The 20,222-nt window shown below is 37.6% G+C and overlaps 1 protein-coding gene across 2 annotated transcripts in view; it reads left to right on the forward strand.

The window, feature by feature from the left end:
• The window catches only part of SH3BP5L (SH3 binding domain protein 5 like), a 214,032-nt gene that overhangs the window by 56,157 nt on the left and 137,653 nt on the right, over nucleotides 1-20,222 (forward strand). The window contains exon 1 of one of the 2 annotated variants that reach the window (XM_044084365.1): nucleotides 16,609-17,062. The exons of the other annotated variant lie outside the window; for it this stretch is intronic. Within the exon in view, the coding sequence (XP_043940300.1) occupies nucleotides 16,868-17,062 (195 nt within the window). The 5' untranslated portion in view covers nucleotides 16,609-16,867. Of the gene's footprint in view, nucleotides 1-16,608; nucleotides 17,063-20,222 lie in introns of those variants that run through there. 2 annotated transcript variants of the gene reach the window in all.

Here is a 20,222-nt window from a genome sequence, read left to right on the forward strand (position 1 = left end):
CATTCAGATTATCTAAATAAATTAAATGAAAGAAAAAAAAAAGCAAAAAGAGTGTGGGCAGTGTCCACCATTACTGTTGCCTTTATATGTTTGCGGTTTACTTGCAAACACTGTTACAATGCACACCTTCATTGGCCCAGCTGAACCAGTCATGCTTGCAGGCAGCCTAATGTCAGGATACACCAGCATTTGAAGAAAAAACAGCAAGTTTAATGTTACATAAAATGGCAGGACAGCAAAAATGACAGCTTCTTCACACCAGCAAGTGGCAAACCACACTCGATGTATCATAGGATACTTAATTTCTTAAAGTTGCAATAGTGTAAAAGCATAGAGAATCCATACTTTTCTTATCACATTTCTCCACTAGACTCACATCGCTGTAAAATCATGAAATGCAGTTAAAGTGAAAATATTTAATATTCTTGAGTTTTTATTGGTTGAGTGGTGTAAAGCTTTCAAAAATGCTAGACAAGCAATTCATCATAAAACAGTTGCAAATGAGGTTGGCATTATTTTTAGCAGAAATACGTTTTGGATGAGGAACTAAAAAACAGTTTATCTGTCATATTATTCGCATTCTAGCTACCTTGATAGATTTTGGATCTTATGTTCACTTCATACCATACAAAAAGAAGTAGAACCTGTGGAAGGACAACATACAAAACAATTAAAATAGACAACATTTTGTCTAGTCAGTTTGAATAACAATCTGTGCAGAATCTGACACAGTCACATTCAGCTCAACAGCATATAGACTTTCTTCACAAGTTCTGGATTCAGAAATTCCACCATTGTTTTTGATGCTGGGTTGAGGTAAACCCTTCAAGGAAATAGGAATGCTGACTAGCTGGGGCCCTGTTTAACCTTGGCTGAAATACCTTGGATTGATTATCAGGAACTTGATGTTCACCTTGAAGCCTATCTAGAACTTCTTGCGTAGGTGTCTGATTTTGTCTAACTATGGTGCCATCTTCAGTTTTGTACCATGTATGACCTATGTTCATTGTTTTTTTTTTGCAACACCAACTATCTTTTATCCTTTTTCTCCCCCTCTAACTTTAGGTACATTGGTTAGCCTCGCTGAATACAAGTAGTGGGTATTGTTTGGAAAGAATGCCTTGCATCACAGAATCTTATTTAAGGAACTTTGGGTGTTGCATTATTTTGTATTATTGACTCATACCGAATAGTTTTTGGTTCCAGCTTGAATTCAAGCATTGAGATATTAGTTTGTATTTGTCTTCCAAGTATTATCTGAGTTGAGCTTACTCTTGCTGCACTGTGTAGAATAACTTGGTATGACATGAGAGGGATGTCAGGAGTTAGCTGTTTCCAGAACTTTTTAGCTGTTTGGATTGCACTCTCAATGGCTCCATTTGATTGAAGTTAGATGACTGAAAGCATAGTTGTCAACAAACTGCTGGAATTCAGTTGACAGAAACTGTGAACCATTCTCTCTAATCAGTTCAGTTGGTATTCCATATCTTGTTAATATGGTATTGAACTGTATTGTTATTTGTTGGCTAGTTGTAGTTAGTATATGCAATATCTCAGTGTCATAAGACTAATAGTCTAGCACTACTGAGTAACCTTTGCCTTCAAACGTATACAAGTCTGCGGCCATCTTCTGCCAAGGATGTAGGGCATTGTGGTTAGGGTGTCTGCAGTAATGTCTCTTTCTTAATGGTTTATGGATGATACAGAATTGACACTGTCAGAAGCTTTGCAATATTAAAATTAATGTTAGGCCACCGCACTAACATTTTGGCTCTCGCATGAAACTTGGAGACTGTGGTGTCATTTGTGTATTTGTTTTAAAACTTAGACTTGTTGTGATGAGGTTACTACTCCTCTGTCTTGGTGCAGAAACAGGCCATCATGCTGAGACTGTTGTGCTTTGGCAGTGTAATCGGTCCATTGGATGTTTTGCCCTTGTTCAATGGTTGAGGCACCCATTCTGAACATACCTGACAGCAGTCCATAATTCATGGTCATTCATTCTTGGTAGCTTGTTTACCTTCTCTAGTCTTTTTGTAGTCACTGATTGAGTTGCCACTTTTCTCTGCATACTGGCAGCAACGTGTTCTTTTGTATTTAATGGCTTCTAGTCATTTCTGGATATCTTTCTAGCTACAATAAATGGTTCCACGGACATGGATTGTTGTGACATTGAAATATCTCAGTCTCCTGAGTAATCTTTGACATGTGAGTGGTACCTTATCTACATCATATTACATCATGGGAATTAATCAGTGGAACCAATGGCTTGTGATCACTCCACAGCTGGAAACTCTCAAGCCCTGTTAGGTATCTACAGAACTTTTCATATGTTCATATACCTTCAAGATACTCTTCAGTCTGTAAGTAACTCCTTTCAGCATCATTTTGCATCCTCCAGCAATAAGCAATGAGTTGTAACACCTGCCCATCTATTTAGAATAATGCTGTACCCACTGCATAGCTGCTTGCTTCAGTTCCCAGGATTGTCAGCTTGGTTGTTGCCTTTTCTTTTATTCTGATGAAACCTCTGGCTTGAACATCTCCCATGGCCAACGAGTGTCTCTCTTTTAAGTCCATCAGTGAACAGAGTGCAGTGGAAAGGTCTGGTGCAAACTTGGCCAAGAATGTAGTCATGCCTAGGCCCTGTCATAGCTCAGTTGTGCAAATTGGACTTTTTAGCTCTGTGATTGCTCTGATCTTGCTAACATTCTCTCATTAGTGTATCATTAAGCTTTCTCAAATCAATGCATATGCAAATATTGCCTTTTTTTCATGAATAGGTACATTGATGCACAGCATTCAGTTAGCTGAGTTACATTTTAAATCACACTAAGTGCTAGCATTCTTTTGAGTTCTGGCTCTACTTAAGACATAGGAAATGGCACTGCTCTGAGTGTGTCCAACACATATGGGGCAGCATTTAACTTTATTTCTTCTTTATTGCTTCACCGTCAAGCAAACCAACTTCACCAAACACATCTACACTACCTTTGTTTTGTTTTACAATCATCTCAGTCTCAAATGGCACAACTCTAATGAGCAGAGTTTATATAAAGACTATCCAGCACGTAAACCCGGAACTTAACATTTGTGCCTTTTCCACTTAGGTGTTTGCAGAAGTCTTCTAGTGCACTTGAGTCTGCCTGCAAGGCTCCATATTTCTGAATCTTATTCATGCAACTGCTAGCGTTTTGAGATGCTTCTGTAAGCACAATGTTATATTACAGCAACATTGATCCTTGTATGAATGGGGATTTTTTTGTGCCAGTCTGACTCCGTGTTAGGAGTAACGGTTACTGAACCCAGTAAGAAGTATTCCTGAACACTTCTTTTCTTGGTCTTTATTTTCATTTCCACTTCTTTAATCAGCTTAGATTTACAAAGAACAGTAAAATGCCCCATTGGATTGCTTGTTGTGCCTTCTGCAGCACACTTCTGTGATTCAGCACAATCAGAGTTAACACTTCATGCGTTTGCCAAGTTTTATACTTGCTGACTAGTATCATATTTCTTTTTAAGCTTGCCACTTAGTCTGCATTTTATTTCACACACGTCATTTGTCAGTAATGTTCAGCATTTCATTTCATAGCTAGTTGAGCCTGTCTGCCAATTTTGCTGCTTTTTCCAAAGTTAAATTCACTTCTTACAGAAACGTTTGAGGCACTTTTAACAGCTAGTCTCGTTACAGTTTTGCCTCTAATCAGTTCATCTTTCATTTTACCACAGGTTTTAGCAGTCATAAAAGGATCTTAATACTTAAGGCTCTAACTTCTAGCTGGAGTACGTTTCTGGAAGCGTGTACTTTTAGTATTTGTTTTTGGTACAACCTGTTCATTAAGTTACTTATTAGTGACTCGCATGTAACACTGCAGCCTTCAGAAAATAAAAAAATTAACTGTGTAATTTGTTCCACTTCCTTGTTTATGGCATACAACAAAGTGTTTACCTGGCTTTTTTGTTTCTTTGTCTGACTTGGCTGCTATTTTGAAATGTATGAATTCTACTGCTGTGCTGGCTTGGCAAATAGCTTTACTTGGTGTGTAATTCTGTGATATTTTATTTTGTTTTTGTGATTCAGGTGTTGGAATTTTGTCTAGACATTTGGTTTCTTGATTTTAGATTCCATATATTATTTCTTGTAAGTAGCTGTATATGGTAATTGAAGTGACAACACAACACGATCACTGCCTCGGAAACACCAGCCACAAAACCAAGCCCTGGAAGAAATTCCTTTATTCCACCGACTAAGCGCTTTCACCAAGGTTGGCTTCTTCAGAGTCAGTGTTTTACAAAAAACATACACATTTTATACTCTTTGAACATGGTGACATCACATAAACCAATAAAACAATTAACTACTCCCTTTGATCAATTAATTAATCAATATTGCACAATCACAAAAATAAAAAATAAAATGTTTCTAAAACTCATTTAAAATTCTCATAACTAATTCACTTGTCTGTTAGAAATAAAGTGTACATATATGTGTATAAAATACAAGCAACAATACCTTGCAAAAATGATTTTTCTCAAAGTAATTATATAGTTATATAGTACTGGCCTTGAGTTTCAAAACAGGTTTTATTGAAATGTAGTCATTAATACCAGGGTATCTAGTGGCATTTAGTCTAAACTGCCACATAGTTTCTAATAACGCTACCCTGTTTCCTATATCACCTCCCTGCTCTAGCATTACTCTATCTATAACAAAAAACACAAAGTTTTTGAATTCCTTACAATTGATGCTGTAAATATAAAGTGCATTGTGAGAGTCTTTGTTTTTAATAGCTCTTAGATGTTCCACCATCCTGTCACATAGCCTACGAGTGGTCATGCCTATGTAAAATGCTTCACAGGTTACACACAAGGCCACGTACACTATGTTCTTTGTGTTACAGTTACATTTCCCAGGGCAAGGCAGAGAATACCCCCACCCTTTGACACACACGTAAGACCCTTCTGCTATGTACCTGCAGCTTCTGCAATGACCACACTTGGACATTCTTGATACTCTACTTTTTTCTTCACTTTCCAAGATACCTTTCAAGTTGTTCCCCTTACTGTAAACAATCCTTGGATGGACACCCAAGATTTCCTTCGTGACATCACTTAAACAATACTCCCAGATCCCTTGTAATGACTTAACTATTTCATCACTTCTCTCGTTGAATTTCAACACAAAACATGCTTCTACTTTTTTCCTATTTTGTCCCTCTTGGTTAATCTCCAATACATTTTCCCCCTGTAGAATAGGTGAATATGATGAACCTCTCCGTTTGTACACTTCCCTTTTCAATCTCAACAACAACCTGAGCGGATAACCCCTATCCATCAACATACCTATCAACTTAAACATTTCCTGTTTAAATAAACTTTCCTCACTAACTAATCTGGACAATCTCACCATCTGTCCTTTTGCCACTCCTTTCCTCTGATGGAATGGGTGGCAACTTTTAAAATGTAGGAGTGAATTGGAATAACTGTCCTTTCTATATATGGAACTAGTTAGACCTTCTTCCCCCTTGACAAGGGCTATGTCCAAGTAGTTGATGGTATCCTTCTTCCATTGGAAGGTGAATTTCAAAAAACTAGTGGTTTTGTTTAAATAATCAATAAACTCCTTTGCCTGGAGTTCATCACCCTTCCATAAAATAAGCAGGTCGTCTAAGAATCTGTTGTACAGAATTATGTTCTCCATAAATCTTGTTGGGAGAATAAAAGTTCTCTCCCAAGTCAAGAGAACCATGTTCGCAAAAATAGGGGCACACCTAGCACCCATAGCCACACCAGAACACTGCTGAAATGTCTCCCCCTCAAATTTCAGAAAATTATTCAGAAGGACCATCTCCATGAGGTCACAAATTAGGTTGATCCTGTCCTTGTCCACTTTGTTACTTACTACCAAGCTCTCACGAAACATATCCAAACCTTCCTTGTGTGGGATGGTAGAAAACAAGTTGACCACGTCAACAGTTAAAAAACTGTAGTCCCTATAGTCTTCCTTAACAACCCTAAGTCTTTCAAGGCAATGCCAAGAATCTCTGATCACATGCGGCACTTCCTCTAACACTTTTTTACACATAAAGTCCACAAAGGATGCTAAAGGTTCAGTTTTAGAACCCTTAGCTGCTACAATGGGTCTAAACTGCAAGTTAGCCAAACCTTTGTGGACCTTGGGGATCCCAAAAATGTTAGGTAGAACTGCATTCTTAACCATCAAGTAATCGTATTCGGTTTCAGAGATCATACCTTAAAAGAGGGCATCACACAAATATAGTTCAATCCTTCTGTAGGCAATATTAATTTTGTTTCTAGATACCCTCTTGTATGTTTCTTGGTCTTCCAAAATCGACATCATACATGCAATGTAGTCCACCTTGTCCATCAAAACCATTCCCCCACCCTTATCCGGTTTCATACACCTGGTGTTACCTGCTTTCTGAAGTTCTTTTAATAACAACCTTTCTTGTGTACTTAAATTGTCAACCAAGGAATACTTGGATTTACAAATCTTCCTAAACTCAAAATCCAACAGCCTTTCAAGGGCTGACACTTCGCTATATGGTGGAGGAATGAAGGTGCTTCGCCTTGAAAGGATCTTACAACTAGAAGTTTCAATGTTGTTGCCACCTTTGTGATTTTCATGAAAATACATTTCCAAGTTTAATTTTCTTGTAAACAATCTCAGATTGACTAGTAATTGTGTTATGTCCAACTTAAAATTGGGTACAAAATTAATACCTTTCGTAAACAGTTCAAAATAAACATCATCAATGATCTTGTCTGTATAATTGTATATAAAATATTCACTCTTCTGCAAAACTTGACAAGTCAAATCTGGTTCACTACTTGTAGAATTGTAAAGCAAGTTCTGGGTAAATAACAAGGACGTTTATGGGCATGTTTGTCATGTTGTCCCTTTGGCTCGGACGATCAGTAATTGTACTATGTTATCTTCGTGTACGCAAACATTCAATCATTCGAGACTAGAAGGTGACATTGATGGTGTAAATGGGGGGGGTACACTTTATTACACAAGATAAACAAACAGAAATAGAGATTGAAATTGACAAAGAAATAGAAAAAGATAGTGAAGTTATGGAAGTTAACAATGTTATTGAGAATTTTGACACGACTTTGTTTGACAGTGACACTAACTTGGGACAGGGGGATTTAGTGAATGTCGCACCTGGAGTATTTACCCAGAACTTGCTTTACAATTCTACAAGTAGTGAACCAGATTTGACTTGTCAAGTTTTGCAGAAGAGTGAATATTTTATATACAATTATACAGACAAGATCATTGATGATGTTTATTTTGAACTGTTTACGAAAGGTATTAATTTTGTACCCAATTTTAAGTTGGACATAGCACAATTACTAGTCAATCTGAGATTGTTTACAAGAAAATTAAACTTGGAAATGTATTTTCATGAAAATCACAAAGGTGGCAACAACATTGAAACTTCTAGTTGTAAGATCCTTTCAAGGCGAAGCACCTTCATTCCTCCACCATATAGCGAAGTGTCAGCCCTTGAAAGGCTGTTGGATTTTGAGTTTAGGAAGATTTGTAAATCCAAGTATTCCTTGGTTGACAATTTAAGTACACAAGAAAGGTTGTTATTAAAAGAACTTCAGAAAGCAGGTACACCAGGTGTATGAAACCGGATAAGGGTGGGGGAATGGTTTTGATGGACAAGGTGGACTACATTGCATGTATGATGTCAATTTTGGAAGACCAAGAAACATACAAGAGGGTATCTAGAAATGAAATTAATATTGCCTACAGAAGGATTGAACTATATTTGTGTGATGCCCTCTTTCAAGGTATGATCTCTGAAACCGAATACGATTACTTGATGGTTAAGAACGCAGTTCTACCTAACATTTTTGGGATCCCCAAGGTCCACAAAGGTTTGGCTAACTTGCAGTTTAGACCCATTGTAGCAGCTAAGGGTTCTAAAACTGAACCTTTAGCATCCTTTGTGGACTTTTATGTGTAAAAAAGTGTTAGAGGAAGTGCCGCATGTGATCAGAGATTCTTGGCATTGCCTTGAAAGACTTAGGGTTGTTAAGGAAGACTATAGGGACTACAGTTTTTTAACTGTTGACGTGGTCAACTTGTTTTCTACCATCCCACACAAGGAAGGTTTGGATATGTTTCGTGAGAGCTTGGTAGTAAGTAACAAAGTGGACAAGGACAGGATCAACCTAATTTGTGACCTCATGGAGATGGTCCTTCTGAATAATTTTCTGAAATTTGAGGGGGAGACATTTCAGCAGTGTTCTGGTGTGGCTATGGGTGCTAGGTGTGCCCCTATTTTTGCGAACATGGTTCTCTTGACTTGGGAGAGAACTTTTATTCTCCCAACAAGATTTATGGAGAACATAATTCTGTACAACAGATTCTTAGACGACCTGCTTATTTTATGGAAGGGTGATGAACTCCAGGCAAAGGAGTTTATTGATTATTTAAACAAAACCACTAGTTTTTTGAAATTCACCTTCCAATGGAAGAAGGATACCATCAACTACTTGGACATAGCCCTTGTCAAGGGGGAAGAAGGTCTAACTAGTTCCATATATAGAAAGGACAGTTATTCCAATTCACTCCTACATTTTAAAAGTTGCCACCCTTTCCATCAGAGGAAAGGAGTGGCAAAAGGACAGATGGTGCGATTGTCCAGATTAGTTAGTGAGGAAAGTTTATTTAAACAGGAAATGTTTAAGTTGATAGGTATGTTGATGGATAGGGGTTATCTGCTCAGGTTGTTGTTGAGATTGAAAAGGGAAGTGTACAAACGGAGAGGTTCATCATATTCACCTATTCTACGGGGGGAAAATGTATTGGAGATTAACCAAGACGGACAAAATAGGAAAAAAGTAGAAGCATGTTTTGTGTTGAAATTCAACGAGAGAAGTGATGAAATAGTTAAGTCATTACAAGGGATCTGGGAGTATTGTTTAAGTGATGTCACGAAGGAAATCTTGGGTGTCCATCCAAGGATTGTTTACAGTAAGGGGAACAACTTGAAAGGTATCTTGGAAAGTGAAGAAAAAAGTAGAGTATCAAGAATGTCCAAGTGTGGTCATTGCAGAAGCTGCAGGTACATAGCAGAAGGGTCTTACGTGTGTGTCAAAGGGTGGGGGTATTCTTTGCCTTGCCCTGGGAAATGTAATTGTAACACAAAGAACATAGTGTACGTGGCCTTGTGTGTAACCTGTGAAGTATTTTACATAGGCATGACCACTCGTAGGCTACGTGACAGGATGGTGGAACATCTAAGAGCTATTAAAAACAAAGACTCTCACAATGCACTTTATATTCACAGCATCAATTGTAAGGAATTCAAAAAATTTGTGTTTTTTGTTATAGATAGAGTAATGCTAGAGCAGGGAGGTGATATAGGAAACAGGGTAGCGTTATTAGAAACTATGTGACAGTTTAGACTAAATGCCACTAGATACCCTGGTATTAATGACTACATTTCAATAAAACCTGTTTTGCAACTCAAGGCCAGTACTATATAACTATATAATTACTTTGAGAAAAATCATTTTTGCAAGGTATTGTTGCTTGTATTTTATACACATATATGTACACTTTATTTCTAACAGACAAGTGAATTAGTTATGAGAATTTTAAATGAGTTTTAGAAACATATTTTTTATTTTTTATTTTTGTGATTGTGCAATATTGATTAATTAATTGATCAAAGGGAGTAGTTAATTGTTTTATTGGTTTATGTGATGTCACCATGTTCAAAGAGTATAAAATGTGTATGTTTTTTGTAAAACACTGACTCTGAAGAAGCCAACCTTGGTGAAAGCGCTTAGTCGGTGGAATAAAGGAATTTCTTCCAGGGCTTGGTTTTGTGGCTGGTGTTTCCGAGGCAGTGATCGTGTTGTGTTGTCACTTCAATTGCTGGTTTGCCCTTTTCTTGGGAACTTTGAGTTTTTGAGCTGTATATGGTACTTTTTATGTGGTTAATAAAATCCTCCTAATGCAAATGGCTTCACAAAAGTTAAATGGATATGGTGTGTTTAAATTTCATCATGTTTGATGGCAACTTGGTTTTCTAAAGCTAGATGGTTGAAATTAAGAAAAACAACCGCTTTACAGAATTCTCAATAAAAACAGATTACCCCAAGGCATGTAACATTCACCTGACCTGTTGACTTGTTTTTCAGGCCTGGAAAGGTATTTTTCTGAAAAAAGATAACCGTTCTGATAGTGTCATGATTGCTAACCTTTGGTTACACAGACATTTTTGTAGACAGTGTCAGTAATATTAGGACCGATGTTGGGACAGAACTGCAGGGGAGTCTCCGTACATAGAAGCAAAAAAAGAAAGAAGGAAACCTGTTCCCACTCCTCTGAGGATCTGTTAATAGCAAACTGACACATTTTCAATTACTTAAACAGTCTGTTTGTTTAAATTTATCTCTGTTGTATGAATTGTGGCAACTGACAGTATTCTCATTGCTTATCATGCCCTTCTAAAAGGTTAATACCCCTTTGTTCCACACTAGTTGCAGTTCTGTGTCAGGATACACCAGTGTTTGAAGTAAAGCAGCAACTTCAATGTTAACATCATTCTTGTTTTTCTGCCATTTTGTTTAACAGTTTACCAGCCTCAATGCATTATGGAATACAGCTCCTTTAAAGCTGCAGTATTATTAAATGCATTCTCAGTACATACAGGCACAGATTATCTATACATTTTTTATCAAAAAACTCCACATTCCTACAAGGGAAAACCATCCCTGAGGACTGGAGAATCTGACCCCCTCAGCAGTGTCTAGTCAAATGAGTAGAGATCCTGGGGGTAAGCATTGAGACCAGATGACCATAGCAGCTGATCCCAGGTGTTTAGCATACATAGTTATAGGACCTGGTTGGCTGCCTATGTCCTGTTATTATGTAAGAGGGAATAAGAAGGGTGCAAGTGAGAGGTCTTGATGATGGAGGGCATGATCTCTCACTAGTGTGTTATATTTTCTTTTTATTATAGTGGAAAGATTGTGTCAGTTACTGTACTTGCTATATAATTATCCCACTGATGTCTCAGACAAGAAATTTGTTTTAAGTTGATTTGTTCCAGCTTAAAGTAAACAAGAAAGAAATCTTATGCCAAGCCTGGTTACCTCCTGATCAACAGTTCTATCCTTTTCCTGCAATGCCAATATAACTCATAACCCGTAGTTGGTGAGTAGTATTAATTACAGGTAATAGCCCTACACCTAGTAATTATTAGGCCTCTGATAATGCCGCCTAACTTTATACAGACTGTGATTTGCAAGAGTCGTGTTGGGCATATTGGTATTCTACTGTTAACTGTATCATGACAGCGCATTGATTAATTTGTAGCTTTGTTGTAATTTAGAAAACGGAGTAATTACCGATTTTAAAACTTTGTTGATGAGCTCGGTCACAATAATTTTCAAAAATCATGAAACCCAGGTGGTGTTCCAAAACAGCAAGCCTTTATTTGTCACATACTTGTTCTCTATTTTCATTATAAAACTGTCAGTATCTGAAACCGGTATGCCTCCACCCCTGTCAGCCTTCATAACATGTCTAGTTCTATCATTGCTCAGAGTCTTAAGTGCCAATAGCTCATCCTTTGAAATATTATAAAACTTGCATTTTGGTGTTATTTTGAGAGCTTTTCTTATGTCAAGCTCACATTTTGTTTCGAAGGCTGAAAGTGTGGGATGCAGGGGGGGGGGGGCAAAAACTACTGGTCTTTTAATTTTTTCTTCGATGGGTTTATCTTCCTCCATGTTATTTTTCTCCTGAAATACAAATTTCAAATTCAACTTCCTCACATACATTTTTAAATCAATAATGGTCTGTGTCTCATCTCTCCTTCCCTGAGGTATGAATGTAAGTTGTCTGTTAAGCGCTTTTTCTTCAAGTGCTGTCAGTGGTTTCTTCAAATGATTCCAGATCCTGAAGTCCAATTCTGTCTGCAGGCTCGTGGTCCTGATGGGTAGAAGTTGTTGTTCCCCAAGTGCCTCAAATCTCTCACCCCTGTCCACTGCTTCTTCCTCCAGTTGTTCTGGTCCTCCCTCCTATGGTTCAGATGGTAGTTCGCTTCTTCTCTCTGGAGCCCCAGTGGGCTGTATCTCTGGTTGTAGTTGCAATTGTTGTCATGATAATTCCTGTTCATGAGCACTGGGCTCTGGTGATATGAGCCCTGGGAGTTGTATTGTGGCTGGGTAAGATTCCAGTGTTCTCTCATGTCCGTTTGTGGGGTCTGAAGGGTACTGGATGCCGTTGGTTGGTTCTCCATTTGTCTGTTTGGTCCTGTGGGTGTGTTCACGTTGTGAAAAATCTTTTCATTCAAACACCTACTTTACCAGCTTGAACATTCAGCTTGTTATTGCCAATATTTTTTTAAATGTAATTATTGATGGCATTACTGTTGTGATTATTATTATTGGTATTAGTGGTGATATCTGCAGGTGTCTGTGTTATCCTGTTGCTAGTTCTCCTGTTAAAACATCTCCTGTAGTTCTGCCTTCCATTTCCACCTCTCCTTCTGGATCTATGCTTTGTGAGATGCTGTGAATCATCTTTGTCCATTTGATCTCTGTTCATTTTCTGAATCTTTCTCTCTTGAATGGACTTCTGATAATTGTGAACCTTCTCTACCACATTCTGAAATTTCTGTTCGTGATCTTTCTCCTGCTTACATTGTCATGAGTCTCAATTATTTCCTTAGTGGTGTCGTGTTTATCTTTGTTGTGTTTGCTAAGCAAATCTATTCATTTAAAACTAGCTTCCTCAAGAATGTCAGTCCATTCCTGTGCTAGTTCTTTATGAACATTGTTCCATATTAACATTTTATTAACTCTCAGTCCCCTTGGTAATCCTCTTTTATCTCTACTGTGTTTCAAATACATTTGCTCCCAGAATAGACTGTGCAGCAGTTGCTTTTCTAGCTTTGCACAGTCACAGTTATCAGAGTGCATATTCAGATTATTACCTTGTGAGTTGTCCGTTGTAGTAATGTTGGGGCTGTGACGGTCTCTACTCCAAGCCAGTAGTCAAGTAGCCTCAATCCTCACCACTGCCACCGGTGAGGGATGGCCACTAGGAGCAAAAACAGATACACACAGTATTTCCAGATGCAGCTCTCTGCACCAAGTACAATTTCCCTTAAGAGCGCACAGGGAGCACACTCCAGACCTGGGGCTGGACTCTCTCTCTCCAGGCCCCAAGCAAGACTCCACACTGACTACTTTGGAGCCTGTTCCAAGTAGCTGACACACTCGCTTGGATATTTGATCTACACACACACACACTATAAGTTAATTACGCTGAAACCAGTCGGCTACTCTAAGTCTCTTACAAGGGTAGCCAGTTATACTGAGTAAAATTAATACTAATACAAATGGTAGAGTTTGATCAATGCAGCAAGGCCAGTGTCACTAAAATAAGTATAAGTACTTTTAAGATGTTAAAAGTATTCTCTAAAAGATTAGACACAATGAAAGGTATAGACATGTTTAATAAGTAATACAATAGAAAACAAAATACTGAATATCTAGTTAGAATAAACACCAGAGCTTCAGTCCTAGGAGATATAAAAAATAACACAGCTGGATAGATTCACACAGATGAAGAAAAATAATACTTAACTAATCACACTATATTGTCCTGACTGACTAAAGAATTACTGTTCCCTATTTAGGTTACTTACTACAGCAAGGCAAGATGAGGTGTGAGATATCTGAGAGAGGTCTTTCCTGTCATGTACCAAAGAACAAAGTGCTGCTGCGAGAGTTCCATCATATCTCTCACTAGTATCTAAAGAATCATTTCAGTGCTGGTTGTAGAGTGGCATAACATCTGGTCACCTGACTCTGGTACAATACACATCCAGAGTTTTGCTCAGATCTGTTGCAGCATCTGGAAGCTATCAAACTATTTCAAACACTTCCACCCATCCAGGTTAGCAATTAGTTCACCCCTAAGAACAATATAGGAAGATTCCTAGTCCTGGTTTTCATAGACATTTTTGTCTCTGGCTGCAGTCAGACCTGTAAGATAAAATCTTTATGGCCTAAACCAACCCAATTAATTTTCAACCTATTTTTCAAAATTAGCTGGACTGAGATTAGCCTCTTCCCTTCCAGATTTCTCTGTTAACAATATACATTTATTCCATTATAATAATACTTTCTGACATACATGTATATCTCCTTTTCTGTCCAGCAGAACCCACTGTCGAGGCATTTTTAAAACAAGCAACTTTTCAAATACATTTTTAACACCAGCATCTGTACAAGTCAGTGTTATAGTCAAATGACATGAAATTCTTTACAAAACTCCAGCTAGCTATGTTGGCATATGTTACACATACACTGCCCTACTCTCCCTGGCACAGATGACACTACCTCATATCATTACAGGGGCGCTGACCTTCATCGTCCCATACTGGTATAGTCATTAGGTCTCGAAGCTGTGTATTCTCATTGCTGAGAAAAGTGAAGTGGATTCCTAATGCTGGAACAAATTCTTGGGCACAAAACCGAAGATCACAAAAATGAACAAGCACAGGAATCTGTTTAGTTCCAACCTCACCACCATGAGTGGTGAGGAAAAAAAAAACAGAAAAGCTAGTAGTCTTAAAACTTTGTTGATGAGCTGAGTCACAGTAATTTCCAAAAAATCATGAAACCCAGGTAGTGTTCCAAAGAAACAAGCCTTTATTCATCACAGACTTGTTGCATTATATCCATCTTTTTCCCTTTTTGTCAGAATCAAACTTCCTATATTATATTTTGTGTCCTAGTGCTCCATTTTCAGTGTCTGAACATTTTAAACCTGATACCATTGTTTACATTTGATCACACTTCACTTGTTGCTGCATACTTTATCTACTTGCTCAGTTACTGTGCAGAAACACCCTTTTGTGTACACATGCTTATTATAACTGTCCTTTGTTTATTGTTATTTACTGTCGTGAGGCAGCCTGAAAGCATGTCTTTTATTCATAGTGCACCCCTGTCAGTTAACAAAAGGAGTAAAGTAAGATAAGTGGTGAACTCTGAGCACATTAGTGGGCTGTAATCTATAGACCTATGATTGCATGTACATGATATGATGTTTGATAAATGGTCTCCTTGGAGCATTTTCCATCTTTTTTGCAGACATATAGCTGTTAGATGTTTTCCCACAAGTAGTAGGTGTCCATTATGGTGATGCCCCTGTTACCCAATGAGCAACCACTGTCCATTACCATATTACTCCCCTTCATAAATTAAGTGCGTCTGTTGGAATGCTAATGCATGTTATTCATTATTGCATGGAATAGGGGTTCAAAAGTTGGAATGTCTGGAATATTTTAATTTCTATACAGTGGAAATTGTTACAGATTTGAGAGTTTCGATTCCCCAGTATGTCTGTTGTTTGACCTGATGTAGACTATTTCTGTACAGTCCAAATGTACAATTCATCACAAATAAGGAAGTTGGATACGATCCAGAAAATGTTTACTAGAAGAGATACTAAAAGTTAAAACATCTCAAGTACATGGATAGAATTAAACAGTTATCATTGTACTCTATAGAATAAAGGTTCTTTAGTGTGGACCTCATTCTGATCTCTTGTTGGCACAACAGTGATATTTTGACTGCATCTCTGGGTGTTTAGTTCACAAAACACACCTTTGTCACAAGGAACAATAGCACCCTTGTAATTTTGCCCCATCCAGAAAATCTTTGCAGAAAAGTCCTTTTCATGCAGACCATATAGATTCTGGGCTGGTCTGCCCCCCAAAATTAGGAAGGCAGATGGCTGGGTGATGTTTAATGAAGCTTTTGGATGAATATTTTGGTGACAAGAGTGTTTGATCTGGATCTAAAAAGCTACAAACTCTTAAATGTCCCTATAATTAAGTTCTGTGTTTGATTATTGATCTACATTGAACAGAAGAAACCATGACTATTGCTGCTGTAGGTGTGATGTAAAGGAGAATAAAAATGATTAAAGATGTTGCTTTATTCACGTATGCAGCTTCAGTTAATATTGCCTTCAGAAATCTAAACAATGTAACTCTATCATTTCCTGTATATAGGCAGTAGAAATATTGGGTTTTTGTTCAGCGACTCTTGTTAGTATTTGATATGTTGAAGAAGGGTTATCTTTTTAGTTTGACAGTATATGACAAGGAAGGATGATGGTATATCCTGTAAATTTAACCTCAGTATTGGCTCTCTAAAAGGAATAGTTAAGTTCTGCACCATGCATGCTAATGTGAACCATGACAAAGGATGCATGAGCAGATGAATAGGGGCTGAGCTTCCCCCTTTTAAATAGTACATTGTAATAAACTAATTGTTAATAAGTACAGTCAATGTTTGTATGATTAAAGTATTATGTTTCAATTCCCATGCTTTGTTTATTTTTGTATTCGTTTTGATATTTCATTTCTTATTTGTAACCTTGAGAAAAGTGTGGCTGGAATATTTTTTCTTTCGAGTGGTGTGTTAAATGTAGTTACTGGAGTTAAATGGTTAATAACAAGCATGTCATGTGAAGTGCTTCCTGGATACAGCAGGGGGAGCAGAAGCTTAGTAAATGGTTTGTCTGACAGCTAAGGGGAGGGTCAGAACTGTAAACATTAGGCTTGTTAGTGGGTTGTTTTTTTTTTCAGCAGAGTTTGTCTTAACCGGAAAAGTAAAGTCTTTTTTTTCCCCCAAGGCTTTGAAATCTTATGTCATTACTTGAGAACAGCACAGGGAGCAGGAAAGCTTCACACCTTTACTGTCTACATGTGTTTAATTCATACAGTCAGAACTCAGCTGCCAGGACCAGGTTTGCTGAAGCCTTTGGGCCTGCAGTGGAGTGATGGAGCCTGGGCCTGGCAGACTTTCCCCTCCAGAAGAAAAGCAAAGAGGACTTGGAGGAGGTGGGCTGGTTAGGCAACCCTGTACTGATGGAGCTGAGAGTCTGGAAAATGCAAGGTGGGTGGATGGAAAGGAGCTTGAAAAGGAGGATGATGAAGATGATGATTTTCATGAAGAACTGGACCCCAGAATACAGGTACTGAACACTGGCATTATATAGTTTCAGTAAAAAGAAATACAAAGTATAACATCATAAACAGAAGTTTATAAAAAAAAAAGAAAAATAACTTGAGCAGTGGAGAATGTGAGTGTGCAGAACAACATTTTTTTTTTGTCTGAGCATTGTTACATAAAATACACAGTATAGTTACAATATGGGCCACATGTGGATGCAAGTAATTACTGTCAGGATGTAGTACAAATGCAGAGATGTTGGCATGCAGAGGTCATGATAATGATATACATTTATTTTTGTACAGTTTTGTGGGTAGTGTGGGACACAGCTATGTGTGAACTGTACTGCGCAGACAAATTACATAGTTGGAGGCAAGACATACTGCTTTTTCTTTGAGCGTCTTGATTCATTTAGCAGACATGCATGTGTGTTTGACAGACTCAAAATAGTGACTTTAATTAAAAAATTATACATTGTATAAATGCTACTTTCTGGAATGTTTCCTTGCCTGTAAGAATGGCTTTTCCTTGCCTGTAAGAATGGCTAATGGCTTCCAGTAATTTCTCCTGTTCTAGTGGAATTGCTTAAACTTTTAAGTATTGATTTTTTTTTTCTGGTAATCTGTCCCTGCTTTAGCCAGATTGCCTTTCTAATGACTGAAACATGACTTTGGAGCTTTGGTATGCATGTGTTATATATTTTTAACAGCTGTGTTCACTTTCTGACCCCTGGCTGGAATTCTTTACTTACATTCACCTCAGTCCGTCCCCTCGCTGCTCTTCAGCTGAAGGCTTTATTCAGTAATCCCAAAGTAATTCCTTGAAATTTATTTGTACATCGTTCCCCTTGGGGTCACAGACTGTACCCTGCGGTCAGAATGACTGCCCTGTGAGCTTGAAAAAGTCACACTGTGCTAGAATGCTTGCCAGTCTGATGACAGTATACTCTCAGCTTGCCTTTCAGCATATACTTTTGTGACTGTCGCATGCATTGCATGTCAAAATATGTGCTGTCAGCTCAAATAACCAGGTGACAAGAGATGTGCTGCAAACCTTTTCCAAACTTTCAAACACAGCATGTATTCTGTGCCAGTGTGTAATGGTCTGTTGTGCATAAGCAAAGAGACTGCCACTACTAATGCATGACAGAATTAAATCTGTGTAATTGTAGAAAAGTGCAAACCTGTACATGTATCATAACACACTTATCTTAGTGCATCCGGTTCTTTTTTGATGAATCCAGTATGTGTGGCTATGAATGTCACCTGTATTTCTTAAATGTGCAGACCTCAGCAAGGTTAAAATCCTCTAATGACACACCCAGAATTATCTGGTGTGTCTGTATATGAATGTCATACTTGTCCTTTACTATGCAACCCCATACAAGGTAGAATTATTTGTGGGGCATACCATGAAATTAACTCTGGTTGTACAGAGAAATTAGAAATTCCAAATGTTGTGATCCGAAGCTGTTATGGTTCCAGCCTTTGTCTTGGTCACTTTATAACTGACTGCTGAAGTGAGTCTTATAATTTTCTGAATAATTCTGCTTTGACATTTGGTAATGCTAAATGTGCCCTGCTTTTTACTGTCCATAACTTTTCACTTTTGCAAACACAAGCACACACATGCAGGTCTGCTAAACGATGGGGTACACATTGGTGATGGGTAGAAACAAAGCCGTGAAGCCATGTTTGATTCAAAATTGGAAATTTTGAACTTGTACGAAGCGAAAGCATAAGCTTACTGAGAACAAGTAATTAGTTTATGGAATGATGCTAGACAGTCATTACCTTTTGGTATAAGATTATAACCTGGATGTTTGAGACCATACAAATGTACATGGGTTGTTGGACTGCGTACATTAATGCAGGCTGCTACTAACTGGGACAGTATGCAATATTATAAATGAAGATCAGTGTCACTGTTGATGCTCCTATAGATGATTTGTTTCCAAGTCTTAATTATTTATTGTTGACATCTGCACCTAATTTATTACACATTGTATATTAAGTATGCATCAACTTATGTTTTGTGGAAATTATTCATATCGGGATCTCTATGAACTTTCTCTACTCTTCTGTTTTCGTTTACTTCCTGCTGGATTTTTGTTCATTAAGAGTTCACATTAAAAGCAAACTGGGCTTTTTTTTAATGAAATGTTGAAATATTTCATTGAGATGTTGAAATACTGAATTTCATTGGTGTCTATTTTTATGGAAATATTTACTTTATCTAGCTTTGTTACTGAAGTTCTCCTATAGTCATGTATTCACATTCCTAGGTATATTGTGACATTTTGTGAGTTAATTACCACAATGTATATAATGTATTTGTACTACCTTTTCCCATTATTTGCTTGAGCCATTTTTAAAAAAAAAAAAAAAGCTTTATAAACTTTTTTATTAATCCACAGCCCAAATAAATTTAGTGTATCCCTATGTAAGGTGACCCCATAGACTTTAGTAGACAACATCTCTGTATGTGCGAGGTGATGCATCCATTAAAGTCTGTGGATGCAGCTCACACTTTTACCCTAAGTTGACATTACTGAAGTTAGTTTACTGTTTTTCAGTGGCTCAGCTTCAGGGAAAGCAGCAATTTCAAAATATTGGTTTTAGAAAATGAGTGCCTGAAAACATTTGCTGATGGGGGAGAAAAATGCTGTGCAACATTTTGTGCACCACATCATAGTGGTAATGATCTTTAAAGTTGTAACTTAATAGTATTTTTAATAGTATTTTTTCATCTAAATATTGAAATTCACTTCGGTTGTTTTGTCTAAATATTGAAATTAGTCTTACTACATACTTCAATTGTTCTCCTAACTTTTTTTTTTTTTTTTTTTTTTTTATATTTGCTCATTTGCATTGCATCTCTTTTGTAAACAGTGTTTGAGATAAAGCTCTGTAATAAAAGTTGTATAATGCTGTCTTTTCTTCCCGCACATGTCACAGTGGAGCTTTTCTCTCCTGACCTTCAGGGTGACTCCGCTCTGGTCCAAGTAAATAAATTTCAGTTTGGCTAGTGGTGTCATGACTTTCTTTGTACCAGACCTGAGGCACACTTTACCCAAGCGTGTTGTTTTCTGGTGTGACACATTAGCAATATGATTTGCTTCATTCTCTTGGCATATTCTTATTCTTTGCCTTTCCTTCTCTCTCCTCTTCCTCCCCATTTGC

The sequence above is a fragment of the Protopterus annectens genome, chromosome 9.part0 (genome assembly GCF_019279795.1).
Source record: "Protopterus annectens isolate FY-2018-M chromosome 9.part0, PAN1.0, whole genome shotgun sequence".
Taxonomy (NCBI): Eukaryota; Metazoa; Chordata; order Ceratodontiformes; family Protopteridae; genus Protopterus; species Protopterus annectens.